The sequence below is a fragment of the Eucyclogobius newberryi genome, unplaced genomic scaffold (genome assembly GCF_026437365.1).
Source record: "Eucyclogobius newberryi isolate DKJ021-1_F unplaced genomic scaffold, fEucNew1.0.hap1 SCAF_196, whole genome shotgun sequence".
NCBI classification, from domain to species: domain Eukaryota; kingdom Metazoa; phylum Chordata; class Actinopteri; order Gobiiformes; family Gobiidae; genus Eucyclogobius; species Eucyclogobius newberryi.
The window spans coordinates 52,033-72,394 of record NW_027315830.1 but is presented as its reverse complement, the minus strand read 5'-3'; the positions used below and the strand labels follow the sequence as shown (position 1 = coordinate 72,394).

General features: G+C 48.2%; 1 protein-coding gene across 1 annotated transcript in view; it reads right to left on the bottom strand.

The window, feature by feature from the left end:
* Nucleotides 1-20,362, bottom strand: part of LOC140366855 (collagen alpha-1(XII) chain-like) — a gene marked incomplete at its 5' end in the record, with an annotated part of 154,156 nt that overhangs the window by 87,004 nt on the left and 46,790 nt on the right. Inside the window, 5 exons of the mRNA XM_072453040.1 lie at nt 11,068-11,204; nt 12,997-13,123; nt 13,729-13,874; nt 14,031-14,160; nt 18,511-18,665. Coding sequence (XP_072309141.1) covers nt 11,068-11,204; nt 12,997-13,123; nt 13,729-13,874; nt 14,031-14,160; nt 18,511-18,665 — 695 coding nt within the window. The remainder of the gene's footprint in view (nt 1-11,067; nt 11,205-12,996; nt 13,124-13,728; nt 13,875-14,030; nt 14,161-18,510; nt 18,666-20,362) is intronic.

Genomic DNA, 20,362 nt, shown 5'->3' with positions numbered 1-20,362 from the left:
CGTGTCTCATTCTCGTGTCTCGTGTCTCGTGTCTCTTGTCTCGTGTCTCATTCTCGTGTCTCATTCTCGTGTCTCGTGTCTCATTCTCGTGTCTCTTGTCTCGTGTCTCGTGTCTCTTGTCTCGTGTCTTATTCTCGTGTCTCGTGTCTCGTGTCTCGTGTCTCTTGTCTTGTGTCTCGTGTCTCTTGTCTCTTGTCTCTTGTCTCGTGTCTCGTGTCTCGTGTCTCTTGTCTCGTGTCTCGTGTCTCGTGTCTCTTGTCTCGTGTCTCATTCTCGTGTCTCGTGTCTCTTGTCTCGTGTCTCATTCTCGTGTCTCGTTTCTCATTCTCGTGTCTCGTGTCTCTTGTCTCGTGTCTCGTGTCTCATTCTCGTGTCTCGTGTCTCTTGTCTCGTGTCTCATTCTCTTGTCTCGTGTCTCATTCTCGTGTCTCATTCTCGTGTCTCTTGTCTCGTGTCTCATTCTCGTGTCTCATTCTCGTGTCTCGTGTCTCTTGTCTCGTGTCTCATTCTCGTGTCTCGTGTCTCGTGTCTCTTGTCTCGTGTCTCGTGTCTCATTCTCGTGTCTCATTCTCGTGTCTCTTGTCTCGTGTCTCGTGTCTCTTGTCTCGTGTCTCTTGTCTCTTGTCTCGTGTCTCGTGTCTCTTGTCTCGTGTCTCATTCTCGTGTCTCTTGTCTCGTGTCTCATTCTCGTGTCTCGTGTCTCTTGTCTCGTGTCTCATTCTCGTGTCTCGTGTCTCGTGTCTCGTGTCTCATTCTCGTGTCTCGTGTCTCTTGTCTCGTGTCTCTTGTCTCGTGTCTCTTGTCTCGTGTCTCTTGTCTCGTGTCTCTTGTCTCGTGTCTTATTCTCGTGTCTCGTGTCTCATTCTCGTGTCACGTGTCTCGTGTCTCGTGTCTCGTGTCTCGTGTCTCTTGTCTTGTGTCTCGTGTCTCTTGTCTCTTGTCTCTTGTCTCGTGTCTCGTGTCTCTTGTCTCGTGTCTCGTGTCTCTTGTCTCGTGTCTCATTCTCGTGTCTCGTGTCTCTTGTCTCGTGTCTCATTCTCGTGTCTCATTCTCGTGTCTCTTGTCTCGTGTCTCATTCTCGTGTCTCGTGTCTCTTGTCTCGTGTCTCATTCTCTTGTCTCGTGTCTCATTCTCGTGTCTCATTCTCGTGTCTCTTGTCTCGTGTCTCATTCTCGTGTCTCATTCTCGTGTCTCGTGTCTCTTGTCTCGTGTCTCATTCTCGTGTCTCTTGTCTCGTGTCTCGTGTCTCATTCTCGTGTCTCTTGTCTCGTGTCTCGTGTCTCATTCTCGTGTCTCGTGTCTCTTGTCTCGTGTCTCTTGTCTCGTGTCTCATTCTCGTGTCTCTTGTCTCGTGTCTCGTGTCTCTTGTCTCGTGTCTCTTGTCTCTTGTCTCGTGTCTCGTGTCTCTTGTCTCGTGTCTCATTCTCGTGTCTCGTGTCTCATTCTCGTGTCTCGTGTCTCTTGTCTCGTGTCTCGTGTCTCTTGTCTCGTGTCTCATTCTCGTGTCTCGTGTCTCTTGTCTCGTGTCTCATTCTCGTGTCTCGTGTCTCTTGTCTCGTGTCTCGTGTCTCTTGTCTCGTGTCTCGTGTCTCATTCTCGTGTCTCATTCTCGTGTCTCGTGTCTCGTGTCTCTTGTCTCGTGTCTTGTGTCTCTTGTCTCGTGTCTCATTCTTGTGTCTCGTGTCTCTTGTCTCGTGTCTCATTCTCATGTCTCGTGTCTCGTGTCTCATTCTCGTGTCTCGTGTCTCTTGTCTCGTGTCTCGTGTCTCGTGTCTCTTGTCTCGTGTCTCATTCTCGTGTCTCGTGTCTCTTGTCTCGTGTCTCATTCTCGTGTCTCGTGTCTCATTCTCGTGTCTCGTGTCTCGTGTCTCATTCTCGTGTCTCGTGTCTCTTGTCTCGTGTCTCATTCTCTTGTCTCGTGTCTCATTCTCGTGTCTCATTCTCGTGTCTCTTGTCTCGTGTCTCATTCTCGTGTCTCATTCTCGTGTCTCGTGTCTCTTGTCTCGTGTCTCATTCTCGTGTCTTGTGTCTCGTGTCTCGTGTCTCTTGTCTCATTCTCGTGTCTCTTGTCTCGTGTCTCGTGTCTCATTCTCGTGTCTCGTGTCTCTTGTCTCTTGTCTCGTGTCTCGTGTCTCTTGTCTCGTGTCTCATTCTCGTGTCTCTTGTCTCGTGTCTCGTGTCTCTTGTCTCGTGTCTCTTGTCTCTTGTCTCGTGTCTCGTGTCTCTTGTCTCTTGTCTCGTGTCTCGTGTCTCTTGTCTCGTGTCTCATTCTCGTGTCTCGTGTCTCATTCTCGTGTCTCGTGTCTCTTGTCTCGTGTCTCTTGTCTCGTGTCTCATTCTCGTGTCTCGTGTCTCTTGTCTCGTGTCTCATTCTCGTGTCTCGTGTCTCTTGTCTCGTGTCTCGTGTCTCTTGTCTTGTGTCTCGTGTCTCGTGTCTCATTCTCGTGTCTCATTCTCGTGTCTCGTGTCTCGTGTCTCTTGTCTCGTGTCTCTTGTCTCGTGTCTCATTCTTGTGTCTTGTGTCTCTTGTCTCGTGTCTCATTCTCATGTCTCGTGTCTCATTCTCGTGTCTCGTGTCTCATTCTCGTGTCTCGTGTCTCATTCTCGTGTCTCGTGTCTCGTGTCTCAAGTCTCATTCTCGTGTCTCGTGTCTCATTCTCATGTCTCGTGTCTCGTGTCTCATTCTCGTGTCTCGTGTCTCGTGTCTCTTGTCTCGTGTCTCGTGTCTCATTCTCGTGTCTCGTGTCTCGTGTCTCTTGTCTCGTGTCTTATTCTCGTGTCTCTTGTCTCGTGTCTCGTGTCTCATTCTCGTGTCTCGTGTCTCGTGTCTCTTGTCTCGTGTCTCATTCTCGTGTCTCGTGTCTCATTCTCGTGTCTCGTGTCTCTTGTCTCGTGTCTCGTGTCTCGTGTCTCTTGTCTCTTGTCTCGTGTCTCTTGTCTCTTGTCTCTTGTCTCGTGTCTCGTGTCTCGTGTCTCTTGTATCGTGTCTCTTGTCTTGTGTCTCATTCTCGTGTCTCTTGTCTCGTGTCTCATTCTCGTGTCTCGTGTCTCTTGTCTCGTGTCTCATTCTCTTGTCTCGTGTCTCATTCTCGTGTCTCGTGTCTCTTGTCTCGTGTCTCATTCTCTTGTCTCGTGTCTCATTCTCGTGTCTCGTGTCTCGTGTCTCTTGTCTCGTGTCTCATTCTCGTGTCTCGTGTCTCATTCTCGTGTCTCGTGTCTCTTGTCTCTTGTCTCGTGTCTCGTGTCTCGTGTCTCTTGTCTCTTGTCTCGTGTCTCTTGTCTCGTGTCTCGTGTCTCGTGTCTCGTGTCTCTTGTATCGTGTCTCTTGTCTTGTGTCTCATTCTCGTGTCTCGTGTCTCTTGTCTCGTGTCTCATTCTCGTGTCTCGTGTCTCTTGTCTCGTGTCTCATTCTCGTGTCTCATTCTCGTGTCTCGTGTCTCGTGTCTCTTGTCTCGTGTCTCTTGTCTCGTGTCTCTTGTCTCGTGTCTCGTGTCTCGTGTCTCATTCTCGTGTCTCGTGTCTCATTCTCTTGTCTCGTGTCTCTTGTCTCGTGTCTCTTGTCTCGTGTCTCTTGTCTCGTGTCTCATTCTCGTGTCTCGTGTCTCATTCTCGTGTCTCATTCTCGTGTCTCGTGTCTCTTGTCTCGTGTCTCGTGTCTCTTGTCTCTTGTCTCGTGTCTCGTGTCTCATTCTCGTGTCTCGTGTCTCGTGTCTCTTGTCTCGTGTCTCATTCTCGTGTCTCATTCTCGTGTCTCGTGTCTCATTCTCGTGTCTCATTCTCGTGTCTCGTGTCTCTTGTCTCGTGTCTCGTGTCTCTTGTCTCGTGTCTCGTGTCTCATTCTCGTGTCTCGTGTCTCGTGTCTCATTCTCGTGTCTCGTGTCTCTTGTCTCGTGTCTTATTCTCGTGTCTCGTGTCTCTTGTCTTGTGTCTCGTGTCTCTTGTCTCTTGTCTCGTGTCTCGTGTCTCGTGTCTCTTGTCTCGTGTCTCGTGTCTCTTGTCTCGTGTCTCATTCTCGTGTCTCGTGTCTCTTGTCTCGTGTCTCATTCTCGTGTCTCGTGTCTCATTCTCGTGTCTCGTGTCTCTTGTCTCGTGTCTCATTCTCGTGTCTCGTGTCTCTTGTCTCGTGTCTCATTCTCTTGTCTCGTGTCTCATTCTCGTGTCTCATTCTCGTGTCTCTTGTCTCGTGTCTCATTCTCGTGTCTCATTCTCGTGTCTCGTGTCTCTTGTCTCGTGTCTCATTCTCGTGTCTCGTGTCTCATTCTCGTGTCTCGTGTCTCTTGTCTCGTGTCTCATTCTCGTGTCTCATTCTCGTGTCTCGTGTCTCATTCTCGTGTCTCGTGTCTCTTGTCTCGTGTCTCGTGTCTCTTGTCTCGTGTCTTATTCTCGTGTCTCGTGTCTCTTGTCTTGTGTCTCGTGTCTCTTGTCTCTTGTCTCTTGTCTTGTGTCTCTTGTCTCGTGTCTCGTGTCTCGTGTCTCTTGTCTCGTGTCTCATTCTCGTGTCTCGTGTCTCTTGTCTCGTGTCTCATTCTCGTGTCTCGTGTCTCATTCTCGTGTCTCATTCTCGTGTCTCGTGTCTCTTGTCTTGTGTCTCGTGTCTCTTGTCTCTTGTCTCTTGTCTTGTGTCTCTTGTCTCGTGTCTCGTGTCTCGTGTCTCTTGTCTCGTGTCTCATTCTCGTGTCTCGTGTCTCTTGTCTCGTGTCTCATTCTCGTGTCTCTCGCTGCTCGAGGCTTTTTTCCGCTGAACGTTTCTGATGTTTGTTCAGTTTTTAATCTTTAGAGTCATTTTTCAGTCTGAGACGTTTTATCTTTGAGAGGAAAAGGTCAAATGTGATTTATGTCTAAACCCGGACTAAACCAGGACTAAACCAGGACTAAACCAGGACTAAACCAGGACTAAACCCGGACTAAACCAGGTCTAAAGCAGGTCTAAACCAGGACTAAACCAGGACTAAACCAGGTCTAAAGCAGGACTAAACCAGGTCTAAACCAGGTCTAAAGCAGGTCTAAACCAGGACTAAACCAGGACTAAACCAGGTCTAAAGCAGGTCTAAACCAGGACTAAACCAGGACTAAACCAGGTCTAAACCAGGACTAAACCCGGACTAAACCAGGTCTAAACCAGGACTAAACCAGGACTAAACCAGGACTAAACCAGGTCTAAACCAGGACTAAACCCGGACTAAACCAGGTCTAAACCCGGACTAAACCCGGACTAAACCAGGACTAAACCAGGACTAAACCAGGTCTAAACCAGGACTAAACCCGGACTAAACCAGGACTAAACCAGGACTAAACCAGGTCTAAACCAGGTCTAAACCAGGACTAAACCAGGACTAAACCAGGTCTAAACCAGGTCTAAACAAGGACTAAACCAGGACTAAACCAGGTCTAAACCAGGTCTAAACCAGGTCTAAACCAGGACTAAACCAGGTCTAAACCAGGTCTAAACCAGGTCTAAACCCGGACTAAACCAGGACTAAACCAGGACTAAACCAGGTCTAAACCAGGTCTAAACCAGGTCTAAACCCGGACTAAACCAGGACTAAACCAGGACTAAACCAGGTCTAAACCCGGTCTAAACCAGGTCTAAACCAGGACTAAACCCGGACTAAACCAGGACTAAACCAGGTCTAAACCAGGACTAAACCAGGTCTAAACCAGGTCTAAACCAGGTCTAAACCAGGACTAAACGAGGACTAAACCAGGTCTAAACCAGGTCTAAACCAGGTCTAAACTCGGACTAAACCAGGACTAAACCAGGACTAAACCAGGTCTAAACCCGGACTAAAACAGGACTAAACCAGGTCTAAACCCGGACTAAACCAGGTCTAAACCAGGTCTAAACCAGGTCTAAACCAGGTCTAAACCCGGACTAAACCAGGACTAAACCAGGACTAAACCCGGACTAAACCAGGACTAAACCAGGACTAAACCAGGTCTAAACCAGGACTAAACCCGGACTAAACCAGGTCTAAACCCGGACTAAACCCGGACTAAACCAGGACTAAACCAGGACTAAACCAGGTCTAAACCAGGACTAAACCCGGACTAAACCAGGACTAAACCAGGACTAAACCAGGTCTAAACCAGGTCTAAACCAGGACTAAACCAGTTCTAAACCAGGTCTAAACCAGGTCTAAACCAGGACTAAACCAGGACTAAACCAGGACTAAACCAGGTCTAAACCCGGTCTAAACCAGGTCTAAACCAGGACTAAACCAGGACTAAACCAGTTCTAAACCAGGTCTAAACCAGGTCTAAACCCGGACTAAACCAGGACTAAACCAGGACTAAACCAGGTCTAAACCCGGTCTAAACCAGGTCTAAACCAGGACTAAACCCGGACTAAACCAGGACTAAACCAGGACTAAACCAGGTCTAAACCAGGACTAAACCAGGTCTAAACCAGGTCTAAACCAGGTCTAAACCAGGACTAAACCAGGTCTAAACCAGGACTAAACCCGGACTAAACCAGGACTAAACCAGGACTAAACCAGGTCTAAACCAGGTCTAAACCAGGACTAAACCAGGACTAAACCAGGTCTAAACCAGGTCTAAACAAGGACTAAACCAGGACTAAACCAGGTCTAAACCAGGTCTAAACCAGGTCTAAACCAGGACTAAACCAGGTCTAAACCAGGTCTAAACCAGGTCTAAACCCGGACTAAACCAGGACTAAACCAGGACTAAACCAGGTCTAAACCAGGTCTAAACCAGGTCTAAACCCGGACTAAACCAGGACTAAACCAGGACTAAACCAGGTCTAAACCCGGTCTAAACCAGGTCTAAACCAGGACTAAACCCGGACTAAACCAGGACTAAACCAGGTCTAAACCAGGACTAAACCAGGTCTAAACCAGGTCTAAACCAGGTCTAAACCAGGACTAAACGAGGACTAAACCAGGTCTAAACCAGGTCTAAACCAGGTCTAAACTCGGACTAAACCAGGACTAAACCAGGACTAAACCAGGTCTAAACCCGGACTAAAACAGGACTAAACCAGGACTAAACCAGGACTAAACCAGGTCCAAACCAGGTCTAAACCCGGACTAAACCAGGTCTAAACCAGGTCTAAACCAGGTCTAAACCAGGTCTAAACCCGGACTAAACCAGGACTAAACCAGGACTAAACCCGGACTAAACCAGGACTAAACCAGGACTAAACCAGGTCTAAACCAGGTCTAAACCAGGACTAAACCAGGACTAAACCAAGTCTAAACCAGGTCAAAACCAGGTCTAAACCAGGACAAAACCAGGACTAAACCAGGACTAAACCAGGTCTAAACCAGGTCTAAACCAGGTCTAAACCAGGACTTAACCAGGACTAAACCAGGACTAAACCAGGACTAAACCAGGTCTAAACCAGGTCTAAACCAGGACTAAACCAGGTCTAAAGCAGGTCTAAACCAGGACTAAACCAGGACTAAACCAGGTCTAAAGCAGGACTAAACCAGGTCTAAACCAGGTCTAAAGCAGGTCTAAACCAGGACTAAACCAGGACTAAACCAGGTCTAAAGCAGGTCTAAACCAGGACTAAACCAGGACTAAACCAGGTCTAAACCAGGACTAAACCCGGACTAAACCAGGTCTAAACCAGGACTAAACCAGGACTAAACCAGGACTAAACCAGGTCTAAACCAGGACTAAACCCGGACTAAACCAGGTCTAAACCCGGACTAAACCCGGACTAAACCAGGACTAAACCAGGACTAAACCAGGTCTAAACCAGGACTAAACCCGGACTAAACCAGGACTAAACCAGGACTAAACCAGGTCTAAACCAGGTCTAAACCAGGACTAAACCAGGACTAAACCAGGTCTAAACCAGGTCTAAACAAGGACTAAACCAGGACTAAACCAGGTCTAAACCAGGTCTAAACCAGGTCTAAACCAGGACTAAACCAGGTCTAAACCAGGTCTAAACCAGGTCTAAACCCGGACTAAACCAGGACTAAACCAGGACTAAACCAGGTCTAAACCAGGTCTAAACCAGGTCTAAACCCGGACTAAACCAGGACTAAACCAGGACTAAACCAGGTCTAAACCCGGTCTAAACCAGGTCTAAACCAGGACTAAACCCGGACTAAACCAGGACTAAACCAGGTCTAAACCAGGACTAAACCAGGTCTAAACCAGGTCTAAACCAGGTCTAAACCAGGACTAAACGAGGACTAAACCAGGTCTAAACCAGGTCTAAACCAGGTCTAAACTCGGACTAAACCAGGACTAAACCAGGACTAAACCAGGTCTAAACCCGGACTAAAACAGGACTAAACCAGGACTAAACCAGGACTAAACCAGGTCCAAACCAGGTCTAAACCCGGACTAAACCAGGTCTAAACCAGGTCTAAACCAGGTCTAAACCAGGTCTAAACCCGGACTAAACCAGGACTAAACCAGGACTAAACCCGGACTAAACCAGGACTAAACCAGGACTAAACCAGGTCTAAACCAGGACTAAACCCGGACTAAACCAGGTCTAAACCCGGACTAAACCCGGACTAAACCAGGACTAAACCAGGACTAAACCAGGTCTAAACCAGGACTAAACCCGGACTAAACCAGGACTAAACCAGGACTAAACCAGGTCTAAACCAGGTCTAAACCAGGACTAAACCAGTTCTAAACCAGGTCTAAACCAGGTCTAAACCAGGACTAAACCAGGACTAAACCAGGACTAAACCAGGTCTAAACCCGGTCTAAACCAGGTCTAAACCAGGACTAAACCAGGACTAAACCAGTTCTAAACCAGGTCTAAACCAGGTCTAAACCCGGACTAAACCAGGACTAAACCAGGACTAAACCAGGTCTAAACCCGGTCTAAACCAGGTCTAAACCAGGACTAAACCCGGACTAAACCAGGACTAAACCAGGACTAAACCAGGTCTAAACCAGGACTAAACCAGGTCTAAACCAGGTCTAAACCAGGTCTAAACCAGGACTAAACCAGGACTAAACCAGGTCTAAACCAGGTCTAAACCAGGTCTAAACTCGGACTAAACCAGGACTAAACCAGGACTAAACCAGGTCTAAAACAGGTCTAAACCAGGTCTAAACCAGGTCTAAACAAGGACTAAACCAGGACTAAACCAGGTCTAAACCAGGTCTAAACCAGGACTAAACCAGGTCTAAACCAGGTCTAAACCAGGTCTTAACCCGGACTAAACCAGGACTAAACCAGGACTAAACCAGGTCTAAACCCGGACTAAACCAGGACTAAACCAGGACTAAACCAGGTCTAAACCCGGTCTAAACCAGGTCTAAACCAGGACTAAACCCGGACTAAACCAGGACTAAACCAGGTCTAAACCAGGTCTAAACCAGGTCTAAACCAGGACTAAACGAGGACTAAACCAGGTCTAAACCAGGTCTAAACCAGGTCTAAACTCGGACTAAACCAGGACTAAACCAGGACTAAACCAGGTCTAAACCCGGACTAAACCAGGACTAAACCAGGACTAAACCAGGTCTAAACCAGGACTAAACCAGGACTAAACCAGGTCTAAACCAGGTCTAAACCAGGACTTAACCAGGACTAAACCAGGACTAAACCAGGACTAAACCAGGTCTAAACCAGGTCTAAACCAGGACTAAACCAGGTCTAAACCAGGACTAAACCAGGACTAAACCAGGTCTAAACCAGGTCTAAACCAGGACTAAACCAGGACTAAACCAGGTCTAAACCAGGTCTAAACCAGGACTAAACCAGGACTAAACCAAGTCTAAACCAGGTCAAAACCAGGTCTAAACCAGGACAAAACCAGGACTAAACCAGGACTAAACCAGGTCTAAACCAGGTCTAAACCAGGTCTAAACCAGGTCTAAACCAGGACTAAACCAGGACTAAACCAGGACTAAACCAGGTCTAAACCAGGTCTAAACCAGGTCTAAACCAGCACTAAACCAGGTCTAAATCAGGACTAAACCAGGACTAAACCAGGTCTAAACCAGTTCTTAACCAGGTCTAAACCAGGTCTAAACCAGGACTAAACCAGGTCTAAACCAGGTCTAAACCAGGACTAAACCAGGACTAAACCAGGACTAAATCAGGTCTAAACCAGGACTAAACCAGGACTAAACCAGGACTAAACCTGGACTAAACCTGGACTAAACCTGGACTAAACCTGGACTAAACCCAGTCTAAACCAGGTCTAAACCAGGTCTGAACCAGGTCTAAACCAGGACTAAACCTGGACTAAACCTGGACTAAACCTGGACTAAACCCAGTCTAAACCAGGTCTAAACCAGGTCTGAACCAGGTCTAAACCAGGACTAAACCAGGACTAAACCAGGACTAAACCAGGTCTAAACCAGGACTAAACCAGGTCTAAGCCAGGTCTAAACCAGGACTAAACCAGGTCTGAACCAGGACTAAACCAGGTCTAAACCAGGTCTAAACCAGGACTAAGCCAGGTTTAAACCAGGTCTAAGCCAGGTCCAAACCAGGTCTAAACCAGGACTAAACCAGGACTAAACCAGGTCTAAGCCAGGTCTAAACCAGGACTAAACCAGGTCTGAACCAGGACTAAACCAGGTCTAAACCAGGTCTAAACCCGGTCTGAACCAGGACTAAACCAGGTCTAAACCAGGTCTAAACCCGGTCTAAACCCGGTCTAAACCCGGTCTAAACCAGGACTAAACCAGGTCTGAACCAGGACTAAACCAGGTCTAAACCAGGTCTAAACCCGGTCTAAACCAGGTCTAAACCAGGACTAAACCAGGTCTAAACCAGGTCTAAACCAGGTCTAAACCAGGACTAAACCAGGTCTAAACCAGGACTAAACCAGGACTAAACCAGGTCTAAACCAGGTCTTAACCAGGTCTAAACCAGGACTAAACCAGGACTAAACCAGGTCTAAACCAGGTCTAAACCAGGTCTAAACCAGGACTAAACCAGGACTAAACCAGGACTAAACCAGGACTAAACCTGGACTAAACCTGGACTAAACCTGGACTAAACCTGGACTAAACCAGGTCTGAACCAGGTCTGAACCAGGACTAAACCAGGTCTAAACCAGGTCTAAACCAAGACTAAACCAGGTCTTTGGGCCTCTCTGGACTCTGTACCTCTCTTATGTCGCCCTCCTCAGGTTTGTAGGTGATGATATATTTCTGGACCGGGGCCGGAGCTGCGTCCCAGTTCAGTCTCATGGAGCTGTGAGTGACGTCTGTGATCCTCAGGGCTCCAGCGGGGGCCCGGGGCCCTGCACACAAGCACACTGTGTGTCCCCTTTGGCTCTGACGCTTCCACACATGTAGACAAGTACACAAGTACACAAGTACACAAGTACACAAGTACACATGTACACACGTACACAAGTACACAAGTACACAAGTACACATGTACACACGTACACAAGTACACAAGTACACAAGTACACATGTACACACGTACACAAGTACACAAGTACACATGTACACATGTACACATGTACACATGTACACATGTACACACGTACACACGTACACAAGTACACACGTACACACGTACACAAGTACACACGTACACACGTACACAAGTACACATGTACACACGTACACAAGTACACAAGTACACAAGTACACATGTACACACGTACACAAGTACACAAGTACACATGTACACATGTACACATGTACACATGTACACATGTACACATGTACACACGTACACAAGTACACAAGTACACATGTACACATGTACACATGTACACATGTACACACGTACACACGTACACAAGTACACACGTACACACGTACACAAGTACACACGTACACACGTACACAAGTACACACGTACACACGTACACAAGTACACATGTACACACGTACACAAGTACACATGTACACATGTACACAAGTACACACGTACACAAGTACACACGTACACAAGTACACACGTACACATGTACACAAGTACACATGTACACAAGTACACAAGTACACATGTACACACGTACACAAGTACACAAGTACACATGTACACACGTACACAAGTACACATGTACACATGTACACACGTACACACGTACACAAGTACACATGTACACATGTACACATGTACACATGTACACACGTACACACGTACACACGTACACACGTGCACAAGTACACAAGTACACATGTACACATGTACACACGTACACACGTACACACGTGCACAAGTACACAAGTACACAAGTACACACGTACACACGTACACATGTACACACGTACACACGTACACAAGTACACATGTACACATGTACACATGTACACACGTACACACGTACACAAGTACACATGTACACATGTACACATGTACACATGTACACACGTACACACGTGCACAAGTACACAAGTACACAAGTACACATGTACACATGTACACAAGTACACAAGTACACATGTACACACGTACACATGTACACAAGTACACAAGTACACAAGTACACATGTACACACGTACACACGTACACACGTGCACAAGTACACAAGTACACATGTACACATGTACACATGTACACATGTACACATGTACACACGTACACATGTACACACGTACACATGTACACAAGTACACATGTACACATGTACACATGTACACACGTACACAAGTACACATGTACACATGTACACATGTACAAACGTACACACGTACACAAGTACACATGTACACATGTACACATGTACACATGTACACACGTACACACGTACACACGTGCACAAGTACACAAGTACACAAGTACACATGTACACATATACACAAGTATACATGTACACATGTACACAAGTACACCACTCCACTGGACCAGATCTAAACTCACGTCTTCAGTTTCAGACGTTTCTTTCAAGAGGAATAAAAGTTTAAAACAATGTTTCTTCTGTAAAACTCCAGCACCAGAAATTATTGATGGAAACTAAAATATGGACAAATTCAACAGACCCTGGGACACATGGACACATGGACAGATGGACATATGGACATATGGACACATGGATGGACATATGGACTGTGGTTGAGTGTGAGGTCATTACGTGTGACCCCGGTGTCCTCCAGAGACTGCGAGACGCTTTCCCCGTGCAGCGCCACCAGCTGGACTCTGTAGGCCGTGATGGGCGTCAACTCTGTCAACTCCACCGAAGTCACCGGACCAACACGAAGCTACAACGTCACAGAGACGATCAAACACCAGAAGAAACGTCACAGAGACGATCAAACACCAGAAGAAACGTCACAGAGACGATCAAACACCAGAAGAAACGTCACAGAGACGATCAAACACCAGAAGAAACGTCACAGAGACAATCAAACACCAGAAGAAACGTCACAGAGACAATCAAACACCAGAAGAAACGTCACAGAGACGATCAAACACCAGAAAGGTGTCAGAGGGTCACAGGGTCACAGGGTCGGAGGTCAGAGGGACAGAGGGTGAGAGGGTCAGAGGGTCAGAGGGTCGGAGGGACAGAGGTCAGAGGGTCAGAGGGACAGAGGGACAGAGGTCAGAGGGACAGAGGGACAGAGGTCAGAGGGTCAGAGGGACAGAGGGACAGAGGTCAGAGGGACAGAGGTCAGAGGGTCAGAGGGACAGAGGGTGAGAGGGTCAGAGGGTCAGAGGGTCAGAGGGTCGGAGGGACAGAGGTCAGAGGGTCAGAGGGACAGAGGGACAGAGGTCAGAGGGACAGAGGTCAGAGGGTCAGAGGGTCAGAGGGACAGAGGGACAGAGGTCAGAGGGTCAGAGGGTCAGAGGGTCAGAGCAGCCTCACCTCTCTCTCCATCTGGCCCTCAGTGGCGTTCAGGGCCCTGTAGAGGATCATGTATCCTGAGGCTCCTGGAGCTTCAGTCCATCTGAGGCTGAAGCTCGTCACCTTCTCATCAAACACCTGGAGGTCAGAGGGCGCGGCCAGGGGCACTGAGGAGACACACCTGTGAGACCGGACCAGGACCGGACCAGGACCGGACCAGGACCGGACCAGGACCGGACCAGGACCGGACCAGGACCGGACCAGGACCGGACCAGGTCTGGACATGGTCTGGACCAGGACCATGTGGAAGGGGTCAGACTCACGTGTGGTCTCGGTCCCGGTCAGTGGTTCACTGGTCACTTCACCCACGACAGTGAAAACGTTGACTCTGTATTCGGTCAGAGGAGTGAGGTCCAGCAGCACCACAGACATGGTCTCGCCATCTACGGACATCTGCACAGAGAGAACACAGACATCTGCACAGAGAGAACACAGACATCTGCACAGAGAGAACACAGACATCTGCACAGAGAGAACACAGACATCTGCACAGAGAGAACACAGACATCTGCACAGAGAGAACACTGACATCTGCACAGAGAGAACACAGACATCTGCACAGAGAGAACACTGACATCTGCACAGAGAGAACACAGACATCTGCACAGAGATAACACTGACATCTGCACAGAGAGAACAGACATCTGCACAGAGAGAACACAGACATCTGCACAGAGATAACACTGACATCTGCACAGAGAGAACACTGACATCTGCACAGAGAGAACACAGACATCTGCACAGAGAGAACACAGACATCTGCACAGAGATAACACTGACATCTGCACAGAGAGAACACTGACATCTGCACAGAGAACACACAGACATCTGCACAGAGAGAACACTGACATCTGCACAGAGAGAACACAGACATCTGCACAGAGAGAACACTAACATCTGCACAGAGAGAACACAGACATCTGCACAGAGAGAACACTGACATCTGCACAGAGAAAACACAGACATCTGCACAGAGAGAACACAGACATCTGCACAGAGAGAACACAGACATCTGCACAGAGAGAACACTGACATCTGCACAGAGAGAACACAGGCATCTGCACAGAGAGAACACTGACATCTGCACAGAGAGAACACAGACATCTGCACAGAGATAACACTGACATCTGCACAGAGAGAACACAGACATCTGCACAGAGATAACACTGACATCTGCACAGAGAGAACACAGACATCTGCACAGAGAGAACACAGACATCTGCACAGAGATAACACTGACATCTGCACAGAGAGAACACTGACATCTGCACAGAGATAACACTGACATCTGCACAGAGAGAACACAGACATCTGCACAGAGAGAACACAGACATCTGCACAGAGAGAACACAGACATCTGCACAGAGAGAACACTGACATCTGCACAGAGAGAACACAGGCATCTGCACAGAGAGAACACAGACATCTGCACAGAGAGAACACTGACATCTGCACAGAGAGAACACAGACATCTGCACAGAGATAACACTGACATCTGCACAGAGAGAACACAGACATCTGCACAGAGATAACACTGACATCTGCACAGAGAGAACACAGACATCTGCACAGAGAGAACACAGACATCTGCACAGAGATAACACTGACATCTGCACAGAGAGAACACTGACATCTGCACAGAGAGAACACAGACATCTGCACAGAGAGAACACAGACATCTGCACAGAGATAACACTGACATCTGCACAGAGAGAACACTGACATCTGCACAGAGAACACACAGACATCTGCACAGAGAGAACACTGACATCTGCACAGAGAGAACACAGACATCTGCACAGAGAGAACACTAACATCTGCACAGAGAGAACACAGACATCTGCACAGAGAGAACACTGACATCTGCACAGAGAGAACACTGACATCTGCACAGAGAACACACAGACATCTGCACAGAGAGAACACTGACATCTGCACAGAGAGAACACAGACATCTGCACAGAGAGAACACTAACATCTGCACAGAGAGAACACAGACATCTGCACAGAGAGAACACTGACATCTGCACAGAGAGAACACTGACATCTGCACAGAGAACACACAGACATCTGCACAGAGAGAACACACAGACATCTGCACAGAGAGAGCACAGACATCTGCACAGAGAGAACACTGACATCTGCACAGAGAACACACAGACATCTGCACAGAGAGAACACAGACATCTGCACAGAGAGAACACAGACATCTGCACAGAGATAACACTGACATCTGCACAGAGAGAACACTGACATCTGCACAGAGAACACACAGACATCTGCACAGAGAGAACACTGACATCTGCACAGAGAGAACACAGACATCTGCACAGAGAGAACACTAACATCTGCACAGAGAGAACACAGACATCTGCACAGAGAGAACACTGACATCTGCACAGAGAGAACACTGACATCTGCACAGAGAACACACAGACATCTGCACAGAGAGAACACACAGACATCTGCACAGAGAGAGCACAGACATCTGCACAGAGAGAACACTGACATCTGCACAGAGAACACACAGACATCTGCACAGAGAGAACACAGACATCTGCACAGAGAACCCACAGACATCTGCACAGAGAGAACACAGACATCTGCACAGAGAGAACACTGACATCTGCACAGAGAGAACACTGACATCTGCACAGAGAACACACAGACATCTGCACAGAGAGAACACACAGACATCTGCACAGAGAGAGCACAGACATCTGCACAGAGAGAACACTGACATCTGCACAGAGAACACACAGACATCTGCACAGAGAGAACACAGACATCTGCACAGAGAACCCACAGACATCTGCACAGAGAGAACACAGACATCTGCACAGAGAGAACACTGACATCTGCACAGAGATGAACACTGACATCTGCACAGAGAACACACAGACATCTGCACAGAGAGAACACACAGACATCTGCACAGAGAGAGCACAGACATCTGCACAGAGAGAACACTGACATCTGCACAGAGAACACACAGACATCTGCACAGAGAGAACACAGACATCTGCACAGAGAGAACACAGACATCTGCACAGAGAGAACACAGACATCTGCACAGAGAACACACAGACATCTGCACAGAGAGAACACAGACATCTGCACAGAGAGAACACTGACATCTGCACAGAGAGAACACTGACATCTGCACAGAGAACACACAGACATCTGCACAGAGAGAACACACAGACATCTGCACAGAGAGAGCACAGACATCTGCACAGAGAGAACACTGACATCTGCACAGAGAGAACACAGACATCTGCACAGAGAACACACAGACATCTGCACAGAGAGAACACTGACATCTGCACAGAGAGAACACTGACATCTGCACAGAGAGAACACAGACATCTGCACAGAGAACACTGACATCTGCACAGAGAGAACACAGACATCTGCACAGAGAACACACAGACATCTGCACAGAGAGAACACTGACATCTGCACAGAGAGAACACAGACATCTGCACAGAGAGAACACAGACATCTGCACAGAGAGAACACAGACATCTGCACAGAGAACACACAGACATCTGCACAGAGAGAACACTGACATCTGCACAGAGAGAACACTGACATCTGCACAGAGAGAACACAGACATCTGCACAGAGAGAACACTGACATCTGCACAGAGATGAACACTGACATCTGCACAGAGAACACACAGACATCTGCACAGAGAGAACACACAGACATCTGCACAGAGAGAGCACAGACATCTGCACAGAGAGAACACTGACATCTGCACAGAGAACACACAGACATCTGCACAGAGAGAACACAGACATCTGCACAGAGAGAACACAGACATCTGCACAGAGAGAACACAGACATCTGCACAGAGAACACACAGACATCTGCACAGAGAGAACACAGACATCTGCACAGAGAGAACACTGACATCTGCACAGAGAGAACACTGACATCTGCACAGAGAACACACAGACATCTGCACAGAGAGAACACACAGACATCTGCACAGAGAGAACACAGACATCTGCACAGAGAGAACACAGACATCTGCACAGAGAGAACACTGACATCTGCACAGAGAGAACACAGACATCTGCACAGAGAACACACAGACATCTGCACAGAGAGAACACTGACATCTGCACAGAGAGAACACTGACATCTGCACAGAGAGAACACAGACATCTGCACAGAGAACACTGACATCTGCACAGAGAGAACACAGACATCTGCACAGAGAACACACAGACATCTGCACAGAGAGAACACTGACATCTGCACAGAGAGAACACAGACATCTGCACAGAGAGAACACAGACATCTGCACAGAGAGAACACAGACATCTGCACAGAGAACACACAGACATCTGCACAGAGAGAACACTGACATCTGCACAGAGAGAACACTGACATCTGCACAGAGAGAACACAGACATCTGCACAGAGAGAACACAGACATCTGCACAGAGAGAACACTGACATCTGCACAGAGAGAACACAGACATCTGCACAGAGAACACTGACATCTGCACAGAGAGAACACAGACATCTGCACAGAGAGAACACAGACATCTGCACAGAGAGAACACAGACATCTGCACAGAGAGAACACAGACATCTGCACAGAGAACACACAGACATCTGCACAGAGAGAACACTGACATCTGCACAGAGAGAACACTGACATCTGCACAGAGAAGACACAAACAGAGACACGTGCCCTCTCTGTGGTGCTCCCAGTGGGTGCTCACCTCCATGGTGGGTCCTCCGGCGGTCTTGGCGTAGGTGATCTTGTACTTCTCTGCAGCGATGTCGGGTGGACTCCAGGAGACTCTGAACGAGCGCTGAGTGACCTCAGATGTGACCAGGTCCATGGGCGGCTCCAGAACCTCTGCTCCTGAGTCATCTGTGAGAAACAAGGATCAAACCAGGTCTGAACCAGGTCTGAACCAGGTCTAAACCAGGTCTGAACCAGGTCTGAACCAGGTCTAAACCAGGTCTAAACCAGGTCTAAACCAGGTCTGAACCAGGTCTGAACCAGGTCTGAACCAGTTATGAACCAGGTCTGAACCAGGTCTGAACCAGGACTAAACCAGGTCTGAACCAGGTCTAAACCAGGTCTAAACCAGGTCTAAACCAGGTCTAAACCAGGTCTGAACCAGGTCTAAACCAGGTCTGAACCAGGTCTAAACCAGGTCTAAACCAGGTCTGAACCAGGTCTAAACCAGGTCTAAACCAGGTCTGAACCAGGTCTGAACCAGGTCTGAACCAGTTATGAACCGGGTCTGAACCAGGTCTGAACCAGGTCTAAACCAGGTCTGAACCAGGTCTAAACCAGGTCTGAACCAGGTCTAAACCAGGTCTAAACCAGGTCTGAACCAGGTCTAAACCAGGTCTGAACCAGGTCTAAACCAGGTCTAAACCAGGTCTGAACCAGGTCTGAACCAGGTCTGAACCAGTTATGAACCAGGTCTGAACCAGGTCTGAACCAGGACTAAACCAGGTCTGAACCAGGTCTAAACCAGGTCTAAACCAGGTCTAAACCAGGTCTGAACCAGGTCTAAACCAGGTCTGAACCAGGTCTAAACCAGGTCTGAACCAGGTCTGAACCAGGTCTGAACCAGTTATGAACCGGGTCTGAACCAGGTCTGAACCAGGTCTAAACCAGGTCTGAACCAGGTCTAAACCAGGTCTGAACCAGGTCTAAACCAGGTCTAAACCAGGTCTGAACCAGGTCTAAACCAGGTCTGAACCAGGTCTGAACCAGGTCTGAACCAGTTATGAACCAGGTCTGAACCAGGTCTGAACCAGGACTAAACCAGGTCTGAACCAGGTCTAAACCAGGTCTAAACCAGGTCTAAACCAGGTCTGAACCAGGTCTAAACCAGATCTGAACCAGGTCTAAACCAGGTCTAAACCAGGTCTGAACCAGGTCTAAACCAGGTCTGAACCAGGTCTGAACCAGTTATGAACCGGGTCTGAACCAGGTCTGAACCAGGTCTGAACCAGGTCTGAACCAGGTCTAAACCAGGTCTAAACCAGGTCTAAACCAGGTCTGAACCAGGTCTAAACCAGGTCTGAACCAGGTCTAAACCAGGTCTAAACCAGGTCTGAACCAGGTCTGAACCAGGTCTAAACCAGGTCTGAACCAGGTCTGAACCAGTTATGAACCAGGTCTGAACCAGGTCTGAACCAGGACTAAACCAGGTCTGAACCAGGTCTAAACCAGGTCTAAACCAGGTCTAAACCAGGTCTGAACCAGGTCTAAACCAGGTCTGAACCAGGTCTAAACCAGGTCTGAACCAGGTCTGAACCAGTTATGAACCGGGTCTGAACCAGGTCTGAACCAGGTCTGAACCGGGTCTGAACCAGGTCCGAACCAGGTCTGAACCGGGTCTGAACCAGGTCTGAACCAGGTCTGAACCAGGTCTGAACCGGGTCTGAACCAGGTCTGAACCGGGTCTGAACCGGGTCTGAACCAGGTCTGAACCGGGTCTGAACCGGGTCTGAACCGGGTCTGAACCAGGTCTGAACCGGGTCTGAACCAGGTCTGAACCAGGTCTGAACCAGGTCTGAACCGGGTCTACACCTGGTTCAGATACA